The sequence below is a fragment of the Rhinatrema bivittatum genome, chromosome 5 (genome assembly GCF_901001135.1).
Source record: "Rhinatrema bivittatum chromosome 5, aRhiBiv1.1, whole genome shotgun sequence".
Lineage (NCBI taxonomy): Eukaryota > Metazoa > Chordata > Amphibia > Gymnophiona > Rhinatrematidae > Rhinatrema > Rhinatrema bivittatum.
The window spans coordinates 385,860,055-385,883,232 of NC_042619.1; the positions used below are offsets into that span (position 1 = coordinate 385,860,055).

General features: G+C 41.0%; 1 protein-coding gene across 1 annotated transcript in view; it reads left to right on the forward strand.

The window, feature by feature from the left end:
• LOC115092485 (unconventional myosin-XVI-like) overlaps positions 1–23,178 on the forward strand; it is a 507,378-nt gene that overhangs the window by 83,315 nt on the left and 400,885 nt on the right. Inside the window, 1 exon segment of the mRNA XM_029603325.1 lies at positions 12,265–12,412. Coding sequence (XP_029459185.1) covers positions 12,265–12,412 — 148 coding nt within the window.

Consider the following 23,178-nt stretch of genomic DNA (forward strand, 5'->3'; position numbering starts at 1 on the left):
GAATTGAGCATCCCATAGTGCTAAACAGTTAATTGCATGGGGCATCTAATTGCAACGGGTGCTGAATATGAGTGTCCGCTTTGATACTGCTTTTTTTTTTGCTAGAATTCATTTCCAACAATCCCAGCAAAATATTAGGTGCCCCGTGATATGGACATCCAAATTGTGTGATAAGAAAAGTGTTGGGTTTTTTTAATGAAGTGAAAATATACAATTGTTTTTCTCCACCAAAAGCAGTAAATGAAAGTGTCACAATGATCCTAAGGGGGAGGATACACAGAGAACCTGTTCTTGTAATGTTTTGTAATCTGGAATTTGTTGCCAGAGGATGTGGTTAGTGCAGTTAGTATAGCTGTGTTTAAAAAAGGATTGGATAAGTTCTTGGAGGAGAAGACCATTACCTGCTGTTAATTAAGTTGACTTAGAAAATAGCCACTGCTATTACTAGCAACGGTAACATGGAATAGACTGTTTTTGGGTACTTGCCAGGTTCTTATGGCCTGGATTGGCCACTGTTGGAAGCAGGATGCTGGGCTTGATGGACCCTTGGTCTGACCCAGTATGGCATGTTCTTATGTTCTTATGTTTTTCATGAGCCCTTGACTGCAGGGCTGACTTACTCCACCACCGAGGCTGCAGTTAAGTTTGCTGTGTTAAAGTGTTTGGCACCCATCAGTTTACTGCATTGGGAGTAACAGCTAATGACCTCATGTACGTGCAATTAACATCTGACGGGCGGTATCGGGTTCGCGTTTGTTAGGGTGTGCCTTTTGGTTGCGCTAATCTAATTACTGCATCCGGCGCTAGTTCTAGCATGTCCAAAATGCACATCCAACCATGTGTAAACCCATGCACTAGGCTGGGCGCACTTTATTACCTCAGCCCCTTAATGTACATGGTTATCCTTAAAGTGGAAAGTTGCATCACGAAATCCGCCATAGTAACTGGGCCAAAGTGAAAGGTTTGATTAGCAGGAGGGATTTTATCCTCCAACTTCCCCCCATCAAGATCAGGCCAATCCTTCCCCTGAACAAGGCCAGACACCTCCCCTCCCATAGGCAGGGCCCAACCCCCATCAAGGCATTCTCCCATAGGAGGCCCAAATGCATAGGGGGTTATTTTAAGACTGACTGCATTAAGTGTAAAGTCTGCAAGTACTTTTTACCGACAGGTTTTATACTAATGTGAAAAGTGAAATATGTGTATGCTTTCACTGTGAAAATTGTTCCAGAAAAACAATGTTATACATTTTCACCTGCTAATTCATGTAGGTAGATTTCCCATGAAAAATATATACTTTTGAAAATGTGAAACTGTGAGATTGATATTCGGCACCACTTAGCCAGTTAAGTTTCGATTTCTCTTGCTCTTTGACACTGTTTCAATATTTGGTCACAATTAGCAGCCTCTCTTATCTGGACAATTTTTTATCCAGCTAAAAATATCCAGAAAGTGAGGGGAGGGAGAAGAGTATTCTTATATGGCTAACTTGCCTTTAGATTCATCATTCTGCTGTATCTATAGCAGAATGATGAGTCGCGAAAAAAAGGGATGAGGGGCTATAGTGGGCATCTGGCCGCATCACGGCAGTGCGGTTTTGCCCGCCACGGTGCAGCTGCACCGCCCACTATGGCCCCCATAGCGCCATGGGGAAAAGTGTAGTTATTTCCCATGGTGCTGCTGGTGAGAAAGTGAAAAACATTGCCCGCAGCGCTGCCGGGAAATAACTCTACCCAAAGCTCGCCTGCACGCCTCCCCTTCCCCTAATTTTAATATCTCTGCGACACCGGCATATCGCAAAATAATGAAGGACCCTGTTAGCTGGATAAGTTTGTTTATTTATGTATTTATTTAATTAAGGCTTTTATATACCGACTTTCTTGATACAAAGCGGTTAACTGTAACCAATTAACAAGAGACATAGATTGAAGAAGCAAAAGTTACATTATAACAGGGGTGCAAAAACTGGGGATAGGAAATAAAGGGGGGAGAGCAAAGATGAGATAATTAACTTTTTACAGAAGATGGTGTGGGGGGAGGCACAAGGAGCCCACCACTATATAACGTATATGAGTACTTAATGTTTGAATCACAGTAGAGTTAGGAACAATTCTAAGACAAACTGTTGGCTTAGGAACAGGGAAAGGCTCGACAGAAAAGCCATGTCTTGAGTTTCTTTTTAAAAGTAATGACAGGTTTCCTGCCTGAGGTCCGGTGGCATGGTGTTCCAGATGGAGGGACCTATTGTAGAGAATGCCCAGTCTCTGATGTTTGATTGGTGCACTGCTTTGATTGGAGAGACATGTAAGGATCCTATGTAAGCTTCCCTTAAAGGTCTGGTCGTGGAGTGAAGTTTGAGAGGGTGTAGCAGGTCAAGAGGGATCTGATGGTGTATGCTTTTGTGAATAATTGTAAGTGATTTATGGAGAATCCTAAAGTTTACTGGGAGCCAATGAAGATCTTTTAGTATAGGAGAGATGTGTTCTCTCCGATTGGTATTAGTCAGGATTCTCGCAGCCGGGTTTTGAAGCAGCTGGAGGGGTTTTATTGTAGAAGCAGGAAGACCTTGCAAGATGGAGTTGCAGTAATCGACCTTGGAGAACAGGATGGCTTGGAGGACCGATCTGAAATTATGGAAAAGGAGCGGCTTGAGTTTTTTTGAGTACTTGCAGTTTGTAGAAGCATTCCTTCGTAGTTTGGTTTATGAATTTCTTTACTCAGATGACTGTCTATAATGACTCCAAGGTCTCTTGCATGGGAGATTTGTGTGTTAGTGTGCAGCTGTTGATGAAATGGACTGCCTTCTGGGGTGATGAGGAGTTCTGTCTTCGTAGTATTAAGCACCAGGTTAAGGCTTGCGAGGTGGAGGTTGATTGTATGCAGATGTGAGTCCCACAGTTTGAGAGCAGAATCCAGAGAATTAGATAATGGAATTAAGATTTGAACATCGTCTGCATATATGTAAAACTTTGGATTTAATTTTGAGAGAAAATGGCAGAGGGGGAGAAGGTAAATATTGAACAGGGTGGGCGATAATGAAGAGCCCTGGGGTACTCCAAATGGGGAGTTAGTGCGAAGGGATTCTTTGTTATTGATTTTAACCTTGTAGGCTCTGTTAAGAAAAGAGTTGAACCATCTGAGGGTGGGTCCTGCAATTCCTATGTCTGATAACCGGTTTATAAGGGTAGTATGATTTACGGTGTCGAAAGCCGCAGAGATATCGAGAAGTGCTAGGAGGAAGGACTGTCCTTTGCCAATGTATACCTGATCTAGGAGCGAGATGAGGAGTGTTTCTGTGTTGTGTTCTTTTCGGAATCCATATTGAGAGGGGTGTAGAATATTATATTCCTCCAGGTAATTCGAAAGTTGATTATTTACGATAATCAAGTGCGGATGTTCAGCCTTATTTATGATAATCAAGTTATTATTTACGATAATTTACGATAATCAAGTGCGGATGTTCCACCTTATCGGGCTAAGTTAGACTTGCTATACAGCTAGTTTAAAGTTTGCTGGATGAATTTATTTGGCTAACCATTAGATAGCTAAGCATGTTCAGTGGAGCAGCTGTGCTGCTGAATATCTCAGCCAGGTTAGCCAGCTAACAGTGTCATTCATTATTTTTACGATGTGCCAGTAAAATATATAGATAAAATATAGCAGATTGATGAATCTAGGGTAAGTTTTTCCCAACTAACTTGCTCAGTCTGATATCCACTGAATAATGGACCTCTTTGTGTGTAATTCCAAACTCCTTCCATAAAAACACCTTTTCTCACTGCAGTCGAAAGTAAACACATCTAGGTCCTATGCACATATTGTTACCCAAAAAGCACGAAGGAAGGCGATCTATAATAGCCATCAGGATGAAAGAAAAGAAATAGATGCCTGTAGTCTTAAAACAATCCTTTATTGCAGTGGAGACACAAGGGTAGCCCGACTCTGGCCGAGTTTCGCCGTTTCAAAACGGCTGCCTCAGGGGCTAAAAACATAAATAAAAACTTTAAGAATAAAATAATAAAAATGACATCATCAATAATTGTATAGTTATTTGAATCAATCAATCACATTTTAGTGAATCAGTCATTTAAAAGTTAGATAAAAAAGCCAAGGTGACGTATAGAGGATAAATACACTAAAAAGATGGGTTTGTAACAAACCAAGTGAATTTGTACATAGCCTCACGGTAGAATAAATTGCATAAAAACAAAATCCAGAATATTAATAAAAACATCAACATTACCTTACAATAATCTTCTTGAATTCATTAGTTATATATCGACTAAGAATATAGTGTGATCATATAAAGAGCTGTATGATCTCTTATGTTGCGTCTGTAATGGTGCAGAAAAAAGATGACAATATCACATGATGTATTATACATTAAAGTTGAACATTAATCAAGATATTGTGAACATTAGCTGGACATATCAATGTATCTCTGTTAATATAAATAAATATATCACTTATTGTTGTGTGTGGTTAAGCTGTACTCTAATAAAATTATTGTTATTATAATGTGTCTTACTAATGTAAAATATTGAGCTTAAAAACTGTAAAAGTGAAACAAATTAAGAAACTATGGGAATAAAAATAATTGTTTAGAATCTCTGTGCTATGTGAAGATCTGTGATATATGTGTATGTGAACATTATAAAATAGTGTGTGATAAAAATATTAATTAAGACGAATATGAATGAAAAAACTTAATACAAACTGGGGAGAACAACTCCTCATACATGTGTGGATACAACAATTGCACATCCCTATAATATAAAAACTTTTTAGACATGAGTGCTTTGCTGATGGAGTCTGATCATAAAAAAACATATGAAATGAATAATGGAATAAAACCATTACATTCCTTTTTTATAGACCCATAAAGAAAAATTGTGATCTTAGTAAACAATGTTCAAACATGCTAAATATAAGGGCTAAAAAATAATGCCGAAATGCTTAAAATTTAAAAAAGTGAATGCATAAATAATGATGAGCGTGTCGATTTAAATTACTGACCAATGTGCATGAAAGGGGGTTGATGCATAAAGGTGTTAAGATTGCAGTCAGTGTTGACTATAATAATTTAGTATGCCTCTCAAAATGAATATCCGTGAATTAATCCTTGCTCTAATGTGTGTACCAAATATTCCTTAAACTATTTTAGAAAGTGGCAAAGAACTACTAAGGGCTCATGTAAGTGAATATACGTCGTGAATATTTCATTGTGTAGCCTTCCAAACGCTACAGTACCCAAAAAAAAATTTTTTAAAGGACCACACATATGCAAGCATATATAGTTCATTAAATGTAGTGAAAGATACATTGTAAAACCTTATTAAAAAAACACGGTGCTGTAAGTGTATGAAAAGCCATATAAAAACAAGATGTCAATATCAAACTGAACCACCGTGATGAGTAAAGGTATATATTGATATTACTTTCTTTCAAAAACCTGTGCAAGTGGCTTTTAAACAGTTGTTACTGGTGCATGCATTTTTAGCATGAGTTTAATTGTATAGGTCCGCAAAGGCTTTATTTGTTGAAAAATCTGAAATTTTTTTCTTTGGGTAAGCCAGTTGGTCCTTATTTACTATCATCTGCTATGTTACTATGTAGTCCATGCCATGCTTTCTTGCTCTGGAGTTTGTGGAGAGAAAAGCTGAAATATGGTTGCAGTGCAGCCTGTTGATGTCACTGCATGTTACTCTTAAGTTAAGTTGCACTGTCATATAGTCAAAAAAAAAAAAAAAGTTCTTTGTTGTCTGTTAGTAGGACCTCTCCAGATCAATCCAGGCACATTTCTACTTACAGTTCAATTGCTTTTCCTTAATTGCAGCAATTTGACTTTCGTGTAATATAAAGCATGAAGGTTCCCATCTCATCCTCTGCCAGTGGCACGACTACAGTGGCAGCTTCTCTACTGAGAACAAAACCCCATTAAATGGACATCTTTAGATCATACTGATCCAAGGCATGATAGCTCTTAAGCTATTTAACTACTTCTGAAGTTGGTGTAACTGTGATTACTTGTAATTACATTTATTCTTCTTCGGATGAATAGTTCCAAATGTCTATGTGAGAGGAAGCAGATTAGTTCACCCTGACTAGAGAAGGCTTTTATATACCTTTCAGTGCTATCATGGAGATGGTCTACGTGCAATGTGCATTTCAAATTGTAAATGTCTGACAGTTTAGGTGGATTATCTCATCTCTCTGTCCTTTATGTGAGATAAGCAACAGAATATAAGAATTGCAGAGACTTGCTGATTATGCAATGCATACAGATTTATGGAGGAACAGTATTATGTCTGTGTATATTAAATTGCTTTTGGGTCTTTTTATTTAAGATATTGAGGCAAGAGTGACTGAGTAAATGGCTCAGACTGATCAGCCTTACAAATCCAAAGCAAATTGAAGGTGCCGTATCAATGTCTGTACTAGCTGAAAGCATAGCAATCTAGGAATAATATTCTAGAAACTCATTGGGTCAATATTCAAAACTAACCAGGTTGAACTTATTTAGCACAATGTATATTCAGTGGTATGGCTATGCGGCTGAATATACATATATAATTGAGCACTTAGCTGTATAAGTCTAACCAGCTAAGTTTAGACGTGCTCTATGGCACATCTAAATTAGCCACACAACTTATGCCGCTGACCATCGGCAGTTAGCCACATAAGGTGTATGGCAGACTCGCTCCTCTTATTTGTCCACTGCCCGCCCACGACTTATGCTGGTAACGTTTTAGCTGTACAAGGGACTTATATGGCTAAGTGTGATGGCTGCTGAACATGGGCACATATTCATCAACTGCTTATCTGGCTAAATAGTGCTGAATACACTTTTAATACTGGGCACTTTGCCATAGATTTCTAGTTCTTTAATGCAACTATTGTAATACAATTTCAACTGGGTTTTTCAGTATGCACAATTCTTTTGTTGGCTATAATTGGAACTCCTAATTTCCCACAATTCCATGCTATCTGGCCCTTGCCATAGATTTTGCAGTTCTCAGTGGAATCAAGGACAACCAGTGACCCTACCACTGCCACTGCAACCCATTGCCTGTGATAACCAACAGCGTCATGAGCTACCAAACTCTCTCTGCCCCACACTCACCTGGCTGCTGGACTCTTGTCTTGTCTGAAATCTTTATTCCAACCCTTCATGAAAGGGGGCCACTGCATATTGTCACTGCCTTATCAAGATCCTCACACAGAGGTCCTGAATGCGCTGTACTTTTGCAGACACTATACTTCTTTCACTACTCCCCCTTCCTCCCCACAGTTGCATCTGAACATTACCTGTCCTTTCAGAGCTGCTGCACCTCACTGTCACCCTCTACTACTCATCCCATGTCTGCTGATGCTTTCTTTCCCTTCTGGCTCATCATCCTTTACTCTCTTCTGGATCCTACACTCATTCCTTCTGGGTACCATTCTGGCAACCAAACTCATTGCCTTCTTGCTTCCATGTCCTCTTTCCCTAACCTATTTCCACCCTCAGACCACTCTTCGAGAGAGAATGACTGGACAAGAAGGGAAAGAAAAATAGGATGGATAGGGTAATGGTGGTGAAGAGGAGGAAAAAGTAAAATGGACAGTATTAGGAGGGGAGTGGGGGATATAGACAAAATGAGTGGAAAAGGAAAGCTAAAGAGTACAATTATAAGGAAGACGTGAAACTAAAATGATATTGTGGAGAAAAGTATTCTTTGGGGAGGGATGAAGTTTTAGAGGGCAGGAAGAAAGAGAAACTTGGTGAAGAAAAGGGATAATGTGCAAGAGAAGGAAAGAAAGGATCAACTGAAGAGAGAAAGGTGATAGAAACCAATAAGATAGATGCTAAACAAATACTTCCATTTGATAGTCACTGAAAGAGTTTGGAGAAAAACTACTGATTGGAGTGGTTAGAGCAGTGAGCTACAAACCAGGAGACCAGGGTTCAAATCCCACTGCTGCTCCTTGTGACCTTGGGTAAGTCACTTTAATCTCCATTCCCTCAAGTGCAAACTTAGAGGGTAATTTACCAAAGTGCTACATGGAGTTTTCGCATGCGTTAAGGCAGTTTTGCATGCAAAAAATGAATTTAACGCATGTGAAAAAGCCTGTAATGCATGCAAAAGTACCATAATGCATGGTGTGATGCACATGAGAAAAAGGGGAGGATTCTCGGGTGGGATTTGTGGCCAAGTGGGCTGGGCTCTCAGTTTTGCAATGCTGTTTTTAGTAGTTTTAAGCTCCTGGAGAGCCAGCCTAGCTATCAGGGCCCCTCCTACAACCACTGGGGAGGGAGAGAGGGTAACATCAAGCTAAGTTGCACAAATCTCATCTTTGGTTGAGTTCCCTCACTCCAAAGGTCATCAAATCTTCAGAAGGGTGTGTACTGTTCTGTTCGTATGTCTCACTTTGAATGTCAAAGTGGCCCCTAATCCCTACACTAATACCTAAACCTCACTTTGAGTTACTAGGTGGGCATTATGGCTAGGCTCGCTTTCTTTCTCTCCATCTCTGTCTCAGCTTAAAACTACTAAACATGGAAACCCCAGTGGTTGTATGTAGGAAATACAACAATTCTGACACTTATTGCAAAGTGTGAAAAAGTTATTGCAATTTCCGCTTCACATAGGTATTAGCGCAAATTGTGATAAACTGCCTATTACCATAAAACACACCCCTTTTCCTATCGCATGCAATATTTAGTAGGGATGGGAATCGTTTTTTGACGATTTAAAACAATCGTCAGATATATTTTAAATAGTCAAAAATCGTTAGAGCCGCGATACAATAGCAATTCCCCCGATTTATCGTCAAAAAATCGTAAATCAGGGGAGGGCGGGATGTTCGGGAGGGTGGGGGATTTGTTTTAAAGGGTCGGTGTGGGTTTTAGGGTTGTTTTGGTGTGCCGGTTTTCCCGCCCTCCCCCCTCCCCGATTTATGATTTTTTTGACGATAAATCAGGGGAATTGTTATTGTATCGCGGCTCTAACGATTTTTGATGATTTAAAATATATCTGACGATTGTTTTAAATTGTCAAAAAATGATTCACATCCCTAGTAACTATAGCATTATTTATTTTTCCCTATATGCATCACATTTCACTTCTCCACATTAAATTTCATCTGCCATTTGGAAGCCCAATCTTCCAGTCCTGCAAGGTCCTCCTGCAATTCATCACAATCCGCTTGAGATTTAACCACTCTGCATAATTTTGTCATCCGCAAATTTGATCACCTCACTCGTCATATCCTTTCCAGATCATTTATAAATATATTGAAAAGCACTGGTCCAAGTACAGATCCCTGAGGCACTCCACTGTTGACCCTTTTCCACTGAGAAAATTGATTGTTTTCTGTCTTTTTAACCAGTTTATAATCCATGAAAGGATGCCACCATCTATCCCATAACTTTTTTATTTTTCTTAGAAGCCTCTCATGAGGAACTTTGTCAAACGCCTTCTGAAAATCCAAAAACACTACATCTATCGGTTCACCTTTAACCACATGTTTATTAACTCCTTCAAAAAAAATGTAGGAGATTTGTGAGGCAAGACGTCCCTTGGGTAAATCCATGCTGGCTGTGTCCCATTAAACCATGTCTTTCTATATGCTCTGTGATTTTCATCTTTAGAATAATTTCTACTATTTTTCCCGGCCATGAAGTCAGAAACTCGTCTGCACACAGTTACACCTTTGCTTTGCAATGCAGAATCTGTTTGTGAATGTACGTACATAGGGCCTGATTTTCCAAAGTATTTATATGCTTCCATCCTGCTAGCAGAGGGAAGAGGGAGATGCTGATGTTCTTGCAGCTAGCCATGAGAGAGAAATCTAGCCCATAGTTCTAATTTGACACATGTACTAACCCCTACAGACCACTGTCAAAGTGCTCTTGATTAAACATTTTATTCTACTCTCAAGCCCCACTCAATCTTCAGATCCCACTCAGACTATACTCCTCATCAAGACCAATCAGAGAAGCATACAGAGGATCCCTACACGTTCCACAAACAAAAGTTACACACCATCAAACATTCAGAGAACGGGCCTTTTCCACCGCTGGACCATCATTATGGAATACCATCCCCCCCCCCCCCCCCCCCCCGACCTCAGACAGGAACCTTGCTTACCAACATTCAGAAAAAGGCTAAAGACATGGTTATTTAGGCAAGCCTTTCCTGATCACATCTGACAATCACAATGGACTCTCATAACTTTCTCCAGAAATACTACATCCACTTGTAAATTTTCTCATTAACACTATGTAATTAATCTGAACACTATGTAATTAATTAATTTAATTGTTATTGACTAAATCGTTTCAGCTACTCTTCTTCTTCTCCAAGTTCTAATTTCCCTTGTTTATTGTAACTTTCTTATCTACCTATCAACACCATTTTTCGTTCAATGTTATCACTCCCCTGTTTCCTGTAAACCGGCATGATATGATTTTATCATGAATGCCGGTATAAAAAAGCTTTAAATAAATAAATAAATTTAAATATGCAAGTGGGCTTTTGAAAATTGCTGTAATATATGCCATTGAATTGTCAATAGGTTGTACCCGTGTTAAGTGCATATAACATGGGTAAATGGCTTTTTTTGAAAATTGCTATAATAAAAGGTTACCTTTACATGTGTAACTTCTTTGAAAATGTACCTGTTACATTTTAAAACCAGAAGTATGCATGCAAATTCAAACTCTGACCCAACAACATTGGGATTTTCACATACTGTTATCTGCTCATACCCCGATTTTCTAATGAGCCATTTACATGCATAAACCTACGTTTTATGCACATAAATGGCTTTGCAAATTCACCCCTATTTGGGTACAAATAAAATATTGCTTACAAAATGGCGGAATTAAGGCTTTCCCAGACCTCTTTTCTTTTTCTAGTAAAGCTTGCACATCTGGCAATCCCAAAATAATATATATATTTTTTTAAATGATAGTTGTCAGTCTAGTAAAATTGTAGAAAGAGGACTTGGACAATGGTAGAGAATCTGTTCCCTGAGCACATTATTTAACTAAATCTGTAAAGGTTTCTTTGTTTGCTTGAATAACTCGGTCCTATTGATCGCCTTTCAAATCTAAGACTGGATTCAAAGAAATGTTGTTTTTCTCATCCCTTTCCTTCCTCATGTGTTGAGTTTTCAGCCATCCTCTTCTCAAATGCGTATAGGAGGCAGTTTCAAAAATGGCTCTGGGGGGAGGCATTGTTGGGATAGGGCTAGGACTTCCATGCAGGCTGCTGGATGTTCAAAAGTCTTGCACATACATTTGCAGGCAGAAGTTATGCAGGTGTGACTTCCTGCATATAACCTTTGTGCCTATTAGAGGACTTTACCCCGGCATTTTTAAGGTGATTGTATGTAACAAGTGCACACAGACTTAACCGCTATGTACGATTTTACAAAATAGCCCTCTCTGAGTGTAACGACGAGTTTGAAACAAGTTAAAATACAGTTTTGCTTTCAATTGAAACAGTTCTGGATTTGAGTGGAGATTACTTTAAGGACTTATCCTTGACTGTGCTGCTGTTACTACTACTTAACATTTCTGTAGCGCTACATGACATTCGCAGCGCTGTACAAACTAGATTCAATATTTCTTCGAACGGGGTTTTGTTATTTTTTGAATGTGAGCTTGAACAATATACCAGTTCTGTATTAATTACATAGAAGCAGAAACTATTAAGTAGCCTATAAAAGGCATAGCCTGGTATGTTGCTACATCTTTTTGCCTTTCTCTCTCTGCATCTTGCTTTCTACCTCCTCAGATGGTGTGTCTTGGTTCATGAATTAACTGGAGGGGCCTCTCCTCCCAAGATATACCTTAGGGCTGTTCTATGGCTGGCAGGATTTGCCACCTCCTCTCCCCGGGCTTTAATGTGCCATCTCTGTAATGGACCCAAGTGTGCTTGGGCCTGATAAGGAAAGAGGCCAAACTAAGGTTTTCTGCATCACATGGGACAGGCCACATGTTAGCCCGTCAAAGCAATAGGACATTGGGAAAATATTTGAATTCTGGATAATCAACGGAAACACCATGAGGAGCTGCGTCTTGCAGCACTTGAAAAAATGCTGTTGCGCTGGCTTTGCCTTCAGATTGGATTGCAATAATTTCTTCCTAAGAAACCAGACAGTATGGATGCACAGAGAGAAATGCGGTTTCTGAATGTGCTTGAAGTGTTTCATTTTTCCCTTGTCTCTGAATGCAAGAAAAATAACAATCTCCTTGGTTCTTTTCCACGCCAGCCAGGGTATACACGTATATGCTGGAGAAGTCCCGTCTTATTTCACAACCTCTCAACCAGAGCAACTTTCTTATTTTCTATTTCATGATGGATGGACTGTCGGCAGAAGAAAAATACAGCCTGTACCTCAGTAACTTGTCTGCACACAGGTAGGAGGTTGAATTTAAATAAGTACTCAGGGTTTTTCATGCAGTGGGTATATACTCTTTGTCGAATGCTGACTAACGTGAGTGTTATTTATTGTAATGCTTCTGCACAAACTTAATCTGAAGCAAAAAGAAGTGACCAAACCCTGTCTGCCTCCTCTTTTACCCAAGAAAGAACAAAAACAGTCTAAGAGGGGGTGAGGTGGGGGACAGACCGTAATGTAGATTGATGTCTTAAAATTTGAATTATAACTTTCAGTTTGTAATTTTTCACTGCCTTAGTGCAAAATATGCAACTAATCCCGGATTGCATGTTTGTGTGTAAAAAAATAAAAAATAAAAATATATATATATATATATATATATATATATATATATATATATATAATTGCGTAATTTGCAAGCATACGCAAAATGAGGTTAGTGTTGTAACCCTATTTTGAAACTGTCTACCCATGTAGAGAAACCTTTTAAGGCATGTTTTGCATAAGTACGTCATAGGGTTTTTCCAGACCTGGAGCAAGTTATGAACTGTGCCAAAACATCTGAGTTCAGAGCTTTCCGCCAGATGAGGCCCTTCCACCTGAACGAGACGTGCTGTTTTCTTCTCTGGATAGAAATTAATTTCAAGACATTTGTGAAATAGAGAAGCTTATTCAGTAGACTTTTTTTTCATTTGAACATATTTATTGCAAACTCTGCTTGAACTGCTTCATGTGGACCTTGTAAGCATTAGCTTAGGGGAAAAGTAATCAGTGGAAATTATTTCAACCCTCAAATGGAAAATCTACCTAATTTAATACACACAGGCGATCCATTTGTCTTATGAAGTTCTGAATCAAAACTCTAGCAGGCCGATGCGATACCAACGAGCTAAAAAGGTGCATTTAAAGTGGGTACACTTTTTTTTTTTTTTTTTAACATACGCACAATCACCTCTCCTGGGCACTCAATGAAATAGGAAAATGTGCTGCGCACTAAGGATAAATTGTGCATCCCTAGTGCACCTATGGCATTTATGAGCGTTCGTTTTCCTAACCCGTGCACAGCCATGAGTTAGAAAAATGGATGCCCATACATTGAGAGACTCTTTTCCTAATCTGACCGCATTATTTATTTATTTATTTATTTTGCTGCTTCTGTGTTTCCTCTTGTTTAGTAGTGCAACAATATTAAATAGGCAGAACCTCAGAAAAGGCTTTGGGGTGCCTCAAAATTTAACGCCAGCTCCGCGGCTGACATTAATTTTTTAGGATTAAAAACGTGCGTGCCCGGAGCATGGTAACTTTTTACATCGGGCGTACTAGCTAATAGCCTCATCAAAATGTATTTACATTTGATGAATGCTATTAGCTGCTTTCTGGTTTGCATGCATTGCTTTGGATATAAGTCTATAGTGCATCCAAAATGCACATCCAACTGCGCATTCAGCAGCGCACTGACCTTAGCGCCCAATATTGCATTGACCTGAAGGTGTTTCAATAGCTTTAAGAAAAGATCTGCAAAACCTTGCTTTTTATCCACAGAATTCCAGTTTACTCATGTACAAATAATGAAATTTGGCTTTTGAAAAACAGGATAGGTAGCCTGCTTTGTAGGCTGCTTACCCTCTGAGATCATATCGCTCTAGTTGCCTGGATGTATGAATGTGTAATATCTCTGCTCTTTACAAGTGTACGTGCTTTATTAAATAACCAGCTAAAATTTACATAATTAGTGAGGGTAGAAGTAAGTTTAATGACTTGTTCAACTATTTGGATATATGATGTCAAAACACAAAATTGTTTAAATGTGTTCTTTTTTTTTTTTCTCTGCTCACTTTAAATAGGAAGAAGTTGATTTGATGATAAATCAGTTTTGTGGTCTGTCTATATTCTATTTATGAATCCAGCTGAACACAATGTGCACTTATGCAGTTTATGTTCCAGGATATTGTGTAAGATGGCTCCGACTCTTGTTTGTGCCTGGTATTCGTCACGCTGAAATTGAACTCCATTACTCAACAAATATTGCAAGCAAAATGCAGCAAAAATATATGCTGTAATCATACAATAATATCTTGCTTTGCTCAGACTATAGCTGTGTTTTTTAAAATAACACAAGTTACTGGTTTATGAAAGTACTGCCCAGTATTTCTTTTTGTTCTTTTATGCCCCTCTTTCATGCGTACGGCTCAGTCAGAACTGGTCTGCATTGGATGATGAACTGTTAGACTTCATTCACAACTATCTGAGTTTTGTCCCCCGTTTTATTTCCAATCATTGCAGCTACAGTCCTCAGCTGAGGGCCGCACTTTGTCTCCTGCTAGAAACCTGTAATCGTGGCTCCTAGTCGGGTCTCTAGGGGTTGTCGCTGTACAATGACTGGGATTCCCTTTTTCCCCAAGGACCATGAGCACCACCTTCACAATGTTTAATATTTCCAGCTGGCTCGGTAAATAGAAAATCTGACCTGGAAACCTGGGTCCTCTTTTTGCCCTTCCATAGTTGATGATGAAGACAAAATCATTCAAAAAACTTCAAAGGGGCATGGGATAAACACTGCGGATCCCTAATGGCTAGAGGATGCATGGTGGGGTAACCTGCTCCGTGCGGCAGCAACTACCCTTAAAGGAAGGCATGGGGATTACTACCCTTAACCAGTAGATGCAACTGTAACATTGGTCTCCACTTCGACAGCAGGGGGGAGGAAAGGGGACTTGAATTCAGATGACAACCAACACAGGCCCTGACTTTTACGGTCTGGGGAATTGATATGCAGACATCAGGGAAAAAGCACAGGACTGCATCTACAGCCATGTCCGAAAGCAAAGCGCACATCAAGCAGCATCGTCTGAATTTTCAAGAAGGCTCTTCACCCAGCAAAGATGTTGCTAGCTGTAATTTTCTCAGGGTTTAAAAGTTGCTTGGTTTGGATTGTAAATATCACTGCCCTTATCATGAGACTTATCGGAGCGGCAGTTACTATCCTTAAGAGAAAGATGGGGGGGGGGGGGGGGGGCGGGGGTAACCTGCACAGCGCGGCAGCTACTACCATAAGAAGTTGGTGGGCAGGCTAGATTTTACTATTTGGTCCTTTTCTGCTGCCGTTACTATGTTACTGTGGCAGTGCATAGAACTGCCTCTGCGCTACCAGGCAGGGCCAAATGTTGGAGAGACCCGTTTTTAAGATACTAACGTGATACCGGTTTAACTTGCCTACCAACAGCATTGGAAGCGTGCACGGATATAGCATCTACTGAACCCCAGCAAGCCTTTAAAACAAAGCTTCCTGCCATGAATACTACATCTGCACCTAAGTTACTACTTCATTTTCTATTCTAAACTTAAATGATTACAAATGGATAGCGAAATTATAGAGCATCTTTACACCATCAGACTAATGCATGCTCCTTTGGCTGTGTGTGCCATAATGTACAAACAGTATTTTACTAATGACAAATCCGAGCAGGATGCCAGAAGGATGAAAAGAAGCAAACATTGGGGATAATGTTTCTCACAAGTATACAAGCTGGTCCGATAAAAAGGACTGACCTTAAATTCTACGTATCCAAGTGAACTAACACAGCAACAACAATGCTTTATTCCCTGAAGCAGAAATGCAAACAGCTTCAGTTTTCCATCCATTCATGTGGCCTGTTTTACTCTTAAGTTACAGTATGGACATTAAGAACATAAGAACATGCCATGCTGGGTCAGATCAAGGGTCCATCAAGCCCAGCATCCTGTTTCCAACAGTGGCCAATCCAGGCCTCAAGAACCTGGCAATTACCCAAACACCAAGAAGATCCCATGCTACCGATGCAATTAATAGCATGGGATCTTCCCTAAGTAAAATTGATTAATAGCCGTTAATGGACTTCTCCTCCAAGAACTTATCCAAACCTTTTTTGAACCCAGCTACACTAACTGCACTAACCACATCCTCTGGCAACAAATTCCAGAGCTTTATTGTGTGTTGAGTGAAAAAGAATTTTCTCCGATTAATCTTAAATGTGCTACTTGCTAACTTCATGGAATGCCCTCTAGTCCTTCTATTATTCGAAAGTGAAAATAACCGAGTCACATCCACTCGTTCAAGACCTCTCATGATCTTAAAGACCTCTATCATATCCCCCCTCAGCCGTCTCTTCTCCAAGAGACATTTGTATGTGACTTACCTGGAGTTTTATTTGCCATTCCCATAAAACATGTTGGACCGATTTGCAAGCTTTACTGGACTTAAAAAGCACAATGTGACAGGTTGAATCAGCCCCCCTAAAGAAAGGGAACGTCTGCTTTGTGAAGCAACAGAGGCAGCTCCTAAGGTGATTGTGTTTAATGCAATTTGCCCCATTGTCAAGCTTGCACACTTCCCTAAAGCGTCAGAAGAGGATGACACAGGAAGCAGAGAGTTTGATTACTCCTTCTATGCTAAGAAGGTCACTAGTATGGCAGACTCCTCAGCCTTCCTATAAAGGGTAAAGTCTGCTTCCTCAATGAGTTTGTTTTTGCCACTTGGCAAAGCTGAAGTGAAGCAAATGACCATACAAACAATGTCCTTACCATGGTGAAGAGAATAAGGGAGTAAAGGAGTATCGGTATATATCAGAACTCCCTTAAAAGACTAGGACCAGGTATTTAGCCTGGTCCACCTTAAGGCACAGCCCAGTAAGAAATCCTGGTCGTAGGGCATTTCCCTAAGTAGGGAAATTAGAGAGCCAGCCCAGCAAGGAAGAAACAGGCCCCAGGGAGCAGCAGGTAGAGGAGAATACCTGTGTTTGGCTGCTACTATTTCTGCTTTACGCACTGCTGAGGTAAGCAAGGAGTCACCCAAGGGAAGTCCACAATGTCTTTTCTATCACCTAAAAGAGAGAGACTGGAAATCACTGCAGCCTGAAGGAAAAACAGGCACTGAAGTAACCAAACTGATTCCACTAGAGCAGTTTTTGGATGGCTTGGACCAGCTTATGCAATACTGGATATGTCTGCACCAAAAAGTCACCCCGGAGACTGCCCTGGAAATGGCTCACACCTTCTGTCAATCTTGGTTGATGCCTGAGCAACCGTGTGTATCTGACAAATTGCCACCACTGAGACCAGACTGCCACAGTCACAATTTAGGACACTGGTCAGAGGATCCAGATCTACTGCTCCGTTTCAGCTGTGGGGAGAGAGAGATCACTTCACCTGTGACCGTACTTGGGCAAAAGGCAATCCTATGGATGTTAATCTGATGATCCAGCATTCCTGCATCTTTGTGGACATTTCCCACTCAGGGTTCTCTATTTTTGTGGTTCCAGTAGAACTGATGCAAGACTTGGCAAGTGTAAGGACTCTCATCCAGAGGGAGATAGTGAAAAGAATACATATTGACTATGAGAAGACTGTGTCCCTTGCCTATATATATGATGACCAGTGACAATACTTGACCAGCCGCAGCTGGGTCTTGCTGATGTCCTCAGTTGGACAGGCTAACATAGATGTGGGAGTACTGCCTCGGCTCCCATACCCCAATGTTTTGGGACATGATTATCCAGAGTTTGAGACTTTCTTTGGCCAGCTTACGACTAATTTGATCAGCTTGGATCACACTGAGGCATCTTTTCCCTCAGGTTTAACTATCGGAAGATCCGGACATGTGCCCAAACCACAATGGCAACATGGGAAAAAAAACAGCTCGATGGGTTCCAGCATTTAAAGGCAGTGGAGTAAAGGAGGGTCCTCCAAGTACACCATGATCCTTTAGTTGTTCCTCCCGAGGGGGACAGGGGGGTAACCCGCATAATCTTAAGAATAAAGATGAGTCATTTAAGTTAATGCGGGAGCATAGAGAATGGCTTCCTGCCTAACCTAACTCCAAGTGCCATAAAGCAACTTTCCCTTTCTTCAAGACAGAAAAGGGTGTAAAGGATTGAGTAGACAAAGGAGGTGATTCCCTTCTCCAGGAGGTAACCCACATAGGGGCAGGCTGCTTGACTTGGGAAGATCAAGCTAAGGGGGAGGATATGTAAAGGAGTGTATGTCAGGACCCCCTTAAAAGACCAGGATAATGCATTTAGCCTGGTACAGCCCAGAGGGAATCCTAGTCACAGGTCATTTCCCTAAGTAGGGGGATAAGAGAGCTCAGGAGGAAAGAGACAGGCCCCGGGGAGCTGTACAGAGCTGAAGGCAGGAGAAAATATGTCAAGACTGCCTATGTCTGACTGTTACTATTTCTGCTTTAAGCACTGCTGAGGTAAGCAAGCAAGTCTTTTTCTATTTTTGTGTTGATGTAAAAAATAAAGAATTTTTGTGAAACAAGCGAGATTCCAGACTGCTCTGTTCTCCAGCCCCCTATCTAAGCCTAGGCCTCTCCCCATGTCATCACACAGTGAGTGTTATAAAGGGCCAAAGGCCCAAATCTACCAACTTTTGCAAAGTGTATCCTTGCAAATGTAAATAAAATATTTTTAAGGATGACATCTTTCCTGTCATTCTCTCCCAGCTGACCTCTCATAGGAAACTAGGCAAGTCTCGTGGAATCGCTCCGGTATAACACATGATATGAAGGTTTTTTCTTAAACAGTAGATAAAAAAAAATACTGATTGTGTTACATGCATAAAAAAGTTATTTTCTAGGCTTCAGTTTAAAATATAATTACATAGTAACTATAGTCTTCAGCGTTGAAATCTAACTTCGTGTCATCATGGGATTTGATTCAGTCCAGTTTTTTTGTCTTGTTTTGCTTTATTTTTTTGGCCAATCATCAATCAATAACCAACCTCGTTGCCTTGTATAACAATTCTACAACTTACAACCCATCAAGGTAACCTCTTGATATGTGGTTCTTTGTGCGGTTGCTAGCGCTGAGTCAGCCTCTTATTTTGGCTGACCCCTTCGGATAGCTCCCGTGTTTTATTCTTTAATTCTCTTTCACAACCAATTTTTTATTTTTATTGTTTTTCTATTATATCAATGCTCTTTAAAAAGTCTATTACTCCGTTCTCCCGTCATGCGGTCCAACCCCTTTTTTAAATTATTGACGTTATAATAAGGTTCACTTATCTTTTTATGCGCTTAAAAATTGCTGCTGTTTTGTGGGTCTGTCTCCGCCTGCCCGACATGGGCCATGTTTCGGCAGAAAACTGCCTGCTTCAGGGGCCGCGGGAAAAGGCTTGTGTTGGGATCCAAATCATGGATCTTCTGTCAAACTGCACTTAAATCTGTAGCTGCATGTTAATTCATTATCGTGAGCGGCGCCTTCACGTGATTTCAAATGCATGTTGATGGCTCTATTAGTCATTCCCTCGCGATACAGTAAGTAAAATGTGCAGCAAAGCTACTGGTTAAACTTTATCCACATGTTTATTCACACCTTCAAAAAATGTAGTAGGTTTGTGAGGTAAAACTTCCTTTGGGTAAATCCATGATGGCTGTGTCCCATCAAACCATGTCTTTCTAAATGTTTTGTGATTTTATTCTGTATAACAGTTTCCACAATTTTATCTTGCACTGAAGTCAGGCTCACCAGTCTATAGTTGTTGCGAGCATGTGGAATGTAGTTGCTTGCTCGAGAAAAAGTGAGCCCTTGAACCAAGGCACAACCTCAGGGTGAGGCTCCAAGTAAGGCACTGTGGGAGGTGAGTGATTCAGGCACTGGCTAGGTTTGGAACTTGGAATATAGCTTGGAACTTGGAACATAGCAAATTGAAGCCTCTGCTGAACCTGTATGCACAGAGTGAGACCCAACAATGGAATGCTGGTCTCTGGGGTAGCCCTTCAGCCACTCAATAGCCCTTTCGGACCTTTTACTTGGGAACGACTTGTGTGTCAGAACAAATGAAGGCTTAGGACAGGACATGGCATGACATAGAACTTGGATGAAGATTTGGAAAACTCTGGAGACTTGGAACTAGGGACGGAGACTCTGGAGACTTGGAGACTTGGAATTGGAACTCTAAAAACAAGGATGGACTCTGAGGGCTTCATCCAGTGAAGATGGTCTTGGAAACCAGAACTGTGCCAGGAAGCACTCTACACAGCCCCCCGTGGACTGGTCACAGACCATGATGCTGGCATGCCTGGTGGAAGGACGAAAGAGAATCCAGGAGGCTGACCTTGAAATGAAGACTAGAACATCAGGAACACGATTGAAGATTCAGATAAGGCAGAGATTCAAAAGCCTGGATGACAAACCAGCAGGAGACCAAGAACATAGAACAAGCAACATGACGGAGCTCCGAGGAAGGACAAAGAAACCAGGAACATGAAACAGGAATAAGAGGATATGAAATACCATCAAGACAGAGATGACCATGGAAGACCTTGAAGGATGGGGGCGGGAGAAAGGGCACATTAAAAAAAAAAAACAAAACCCCAAACCCACCCCAACCCTTCAGATTTAATTACAATCTCCTACCCTCCTCATCCCCCCAAAAACTTGCCTAAAGTCCCTGGTGGTCCAGCGGGGTCCCGGGAGCGATCTCCCCCTCTCGGGCCATCAGCTGCCACTAATCAAAATGGTGCCGATGGACCTTTGCCCTTACCATATGACAGGGGCTATCTGTGCCATTGGCCGGCCCCTGCCACATAATAGGAGCAATGAATGGCCTGCACCATTTTTTAAGATGGCACCGGCTGTCCATTGCTCCTACCATGTGACAGGGGCTGGCCAATGGCACCAATAGCCATACACCCCTGGGTTCTGAAAGAACTAAAAAAATAACATTTCAGACCTATTTAAATTAATTTGTACATAAGAAATTGCCATACTGGCTCAGACCAAGGGTCCATCAAGCTCAGCATCCTGTTTCCAATAGTGGCTAATCCAGCCTACAAGTCCTTGGCAAGTACCAAAACACTAAGTAGATCCCATGCTACTGATGCCAGTAATAGCAATGGCTATTCTCTAAGCCAACTTGATTAATAGCAGTTAATGGACTTCTCCTCCAAAAACATATCCAAAACCTTTTTTTAAACACAGCTACAATAACTGCATTAACAAAATTCCAGAGTTTAATTGTGTCATAAATGAAAAGGAATTTTCACCGATTAGTTTTAAATGTGCTACTTGCTAATATCATGGATTGCCCCCTAGTCCTTCTATTATCCGAAAGAGTAAATAATAAGGGTGTGCATACAATTTTTTTCATCCCCCGTTTCGTTTTCGGGTCTGGGGAGGGCCATTTCGGTCCACTCCCTGGATTGGAAAACTTTTTTCGTGGTATTTCGTGAAAAAAAAACAAACAAACCCCACCTCAACCCTTCAGATTTAATTATAATCCCCCCCTCTCGACCCCCCCCCCAACCCTTAAAACCCCGCTGATCTGCTTATTTACCTTTATTTCATTATTTACATGTCATCTACAGCAGAAGTAAAATTATGCGGCAGGGGACCCAGGCGCGTGCCTGCACGCGTGTAAAGTATTTACATACAAATTTCTATGTGATATCCAGGAATACCCATGCCCCACCCCTTTCTTCATGTGCGTGCATATCAGGAGATCCACGCACACACGGGCAACTTTTAAAACCTGCTCGGCACGCGCTGGCCCAAATGCACGCATCTCCTGGTTTTGGCGCGCGCTGGGCTTTTCAGATTCACCTACGTGCCCATGTGTTATGCACCTGCCATTTGGGTGAGTAGTCGGGTGGGGGTGACTCAATAGCATGTACACTTTTCAAAATGTCAATGGCTGCTTTCCTCTCCTATCGTAAGCTCCACCAGGAATGTGTCTTTTTATCCTAACTAAATATACCCATGATATGGAAACCTGCACGTAAAATCACAGATTTTATTTTAGTTAATACTTTTTCATCTGTTCCAATTTAAATTAATCAAATTTAAATTCACCTTAATAGACTGTGATACCATTTAAACAGTTGAGAAAAAAGATGTGGTAGTGAATGAGCTACAAAGATCACATGTTCCCTTCTTAGAAGCTCATTCACTACCACATCTTTTTTCTCGACTGTGTGTATCCTTCTTCCCCTAATACTGTTATGACTCTATCTTTGAGTATTTTCTTACCCATATTTATCTATGTGGGAAACTTGGATTTCTTGTTGGTTTTATATGGCTGTTCTGTTTGTATATGTACTGAAAATGTCATAAATAAAGGTTACAAAAAAAAAAAAATGTATCATAACCTACTAAAGACAAGATTCATGAAGATGTTTTTCAATAAGAAGCAATCAGGGCAAAAAAGACGCTAATACATGAATTTTAAAAGCACCAAAACCGGGAGCTACGTGAGTATGTCAGGCTGGTGTGTGCCGAACAGCTTTTAAAAGCCACCCAAGTACGCACGTATCTCCCGGTATGCACAAAAATGAAAAAGTCCCGGGAGATTCAAGATGGCGCGCTAAGAGGCAGGACGCTCGTCTACTCTCTCCCTTTACCTTAAAAAAAAATTTCCACACAATGCCGCACTCCGGCAGGAAGCGGAGGGCCCGCGAGAGGCTGAATTTGGAAGCCTCAATCCCGGGTCCACAACGCGGACCGATGGACGCCCATGTCCTAAGAGGGACAGTACTGCCGGGAGAGGAGTCGCTGGAAGCCGGTCGAGGAGACGTTTCAACACCCAACAGCTTCCCTGACTCACTAACATCTTTGTCCCCGGCAGAACAGATGGCACCCGAAAATCCGGCAATAGGTAGGACAACTACCCTGGCCCTGACGGAAAGGACCCCGGAAGGCACCAGGGAGGAACCCGCTCGGCACACGGAGGGAGCGCGGCAACCGAGTATTGTCGGGTCAGAAGGGGAAGGAAACCTAAGAGGAGAAGAACAAACGATGGATGAACTTT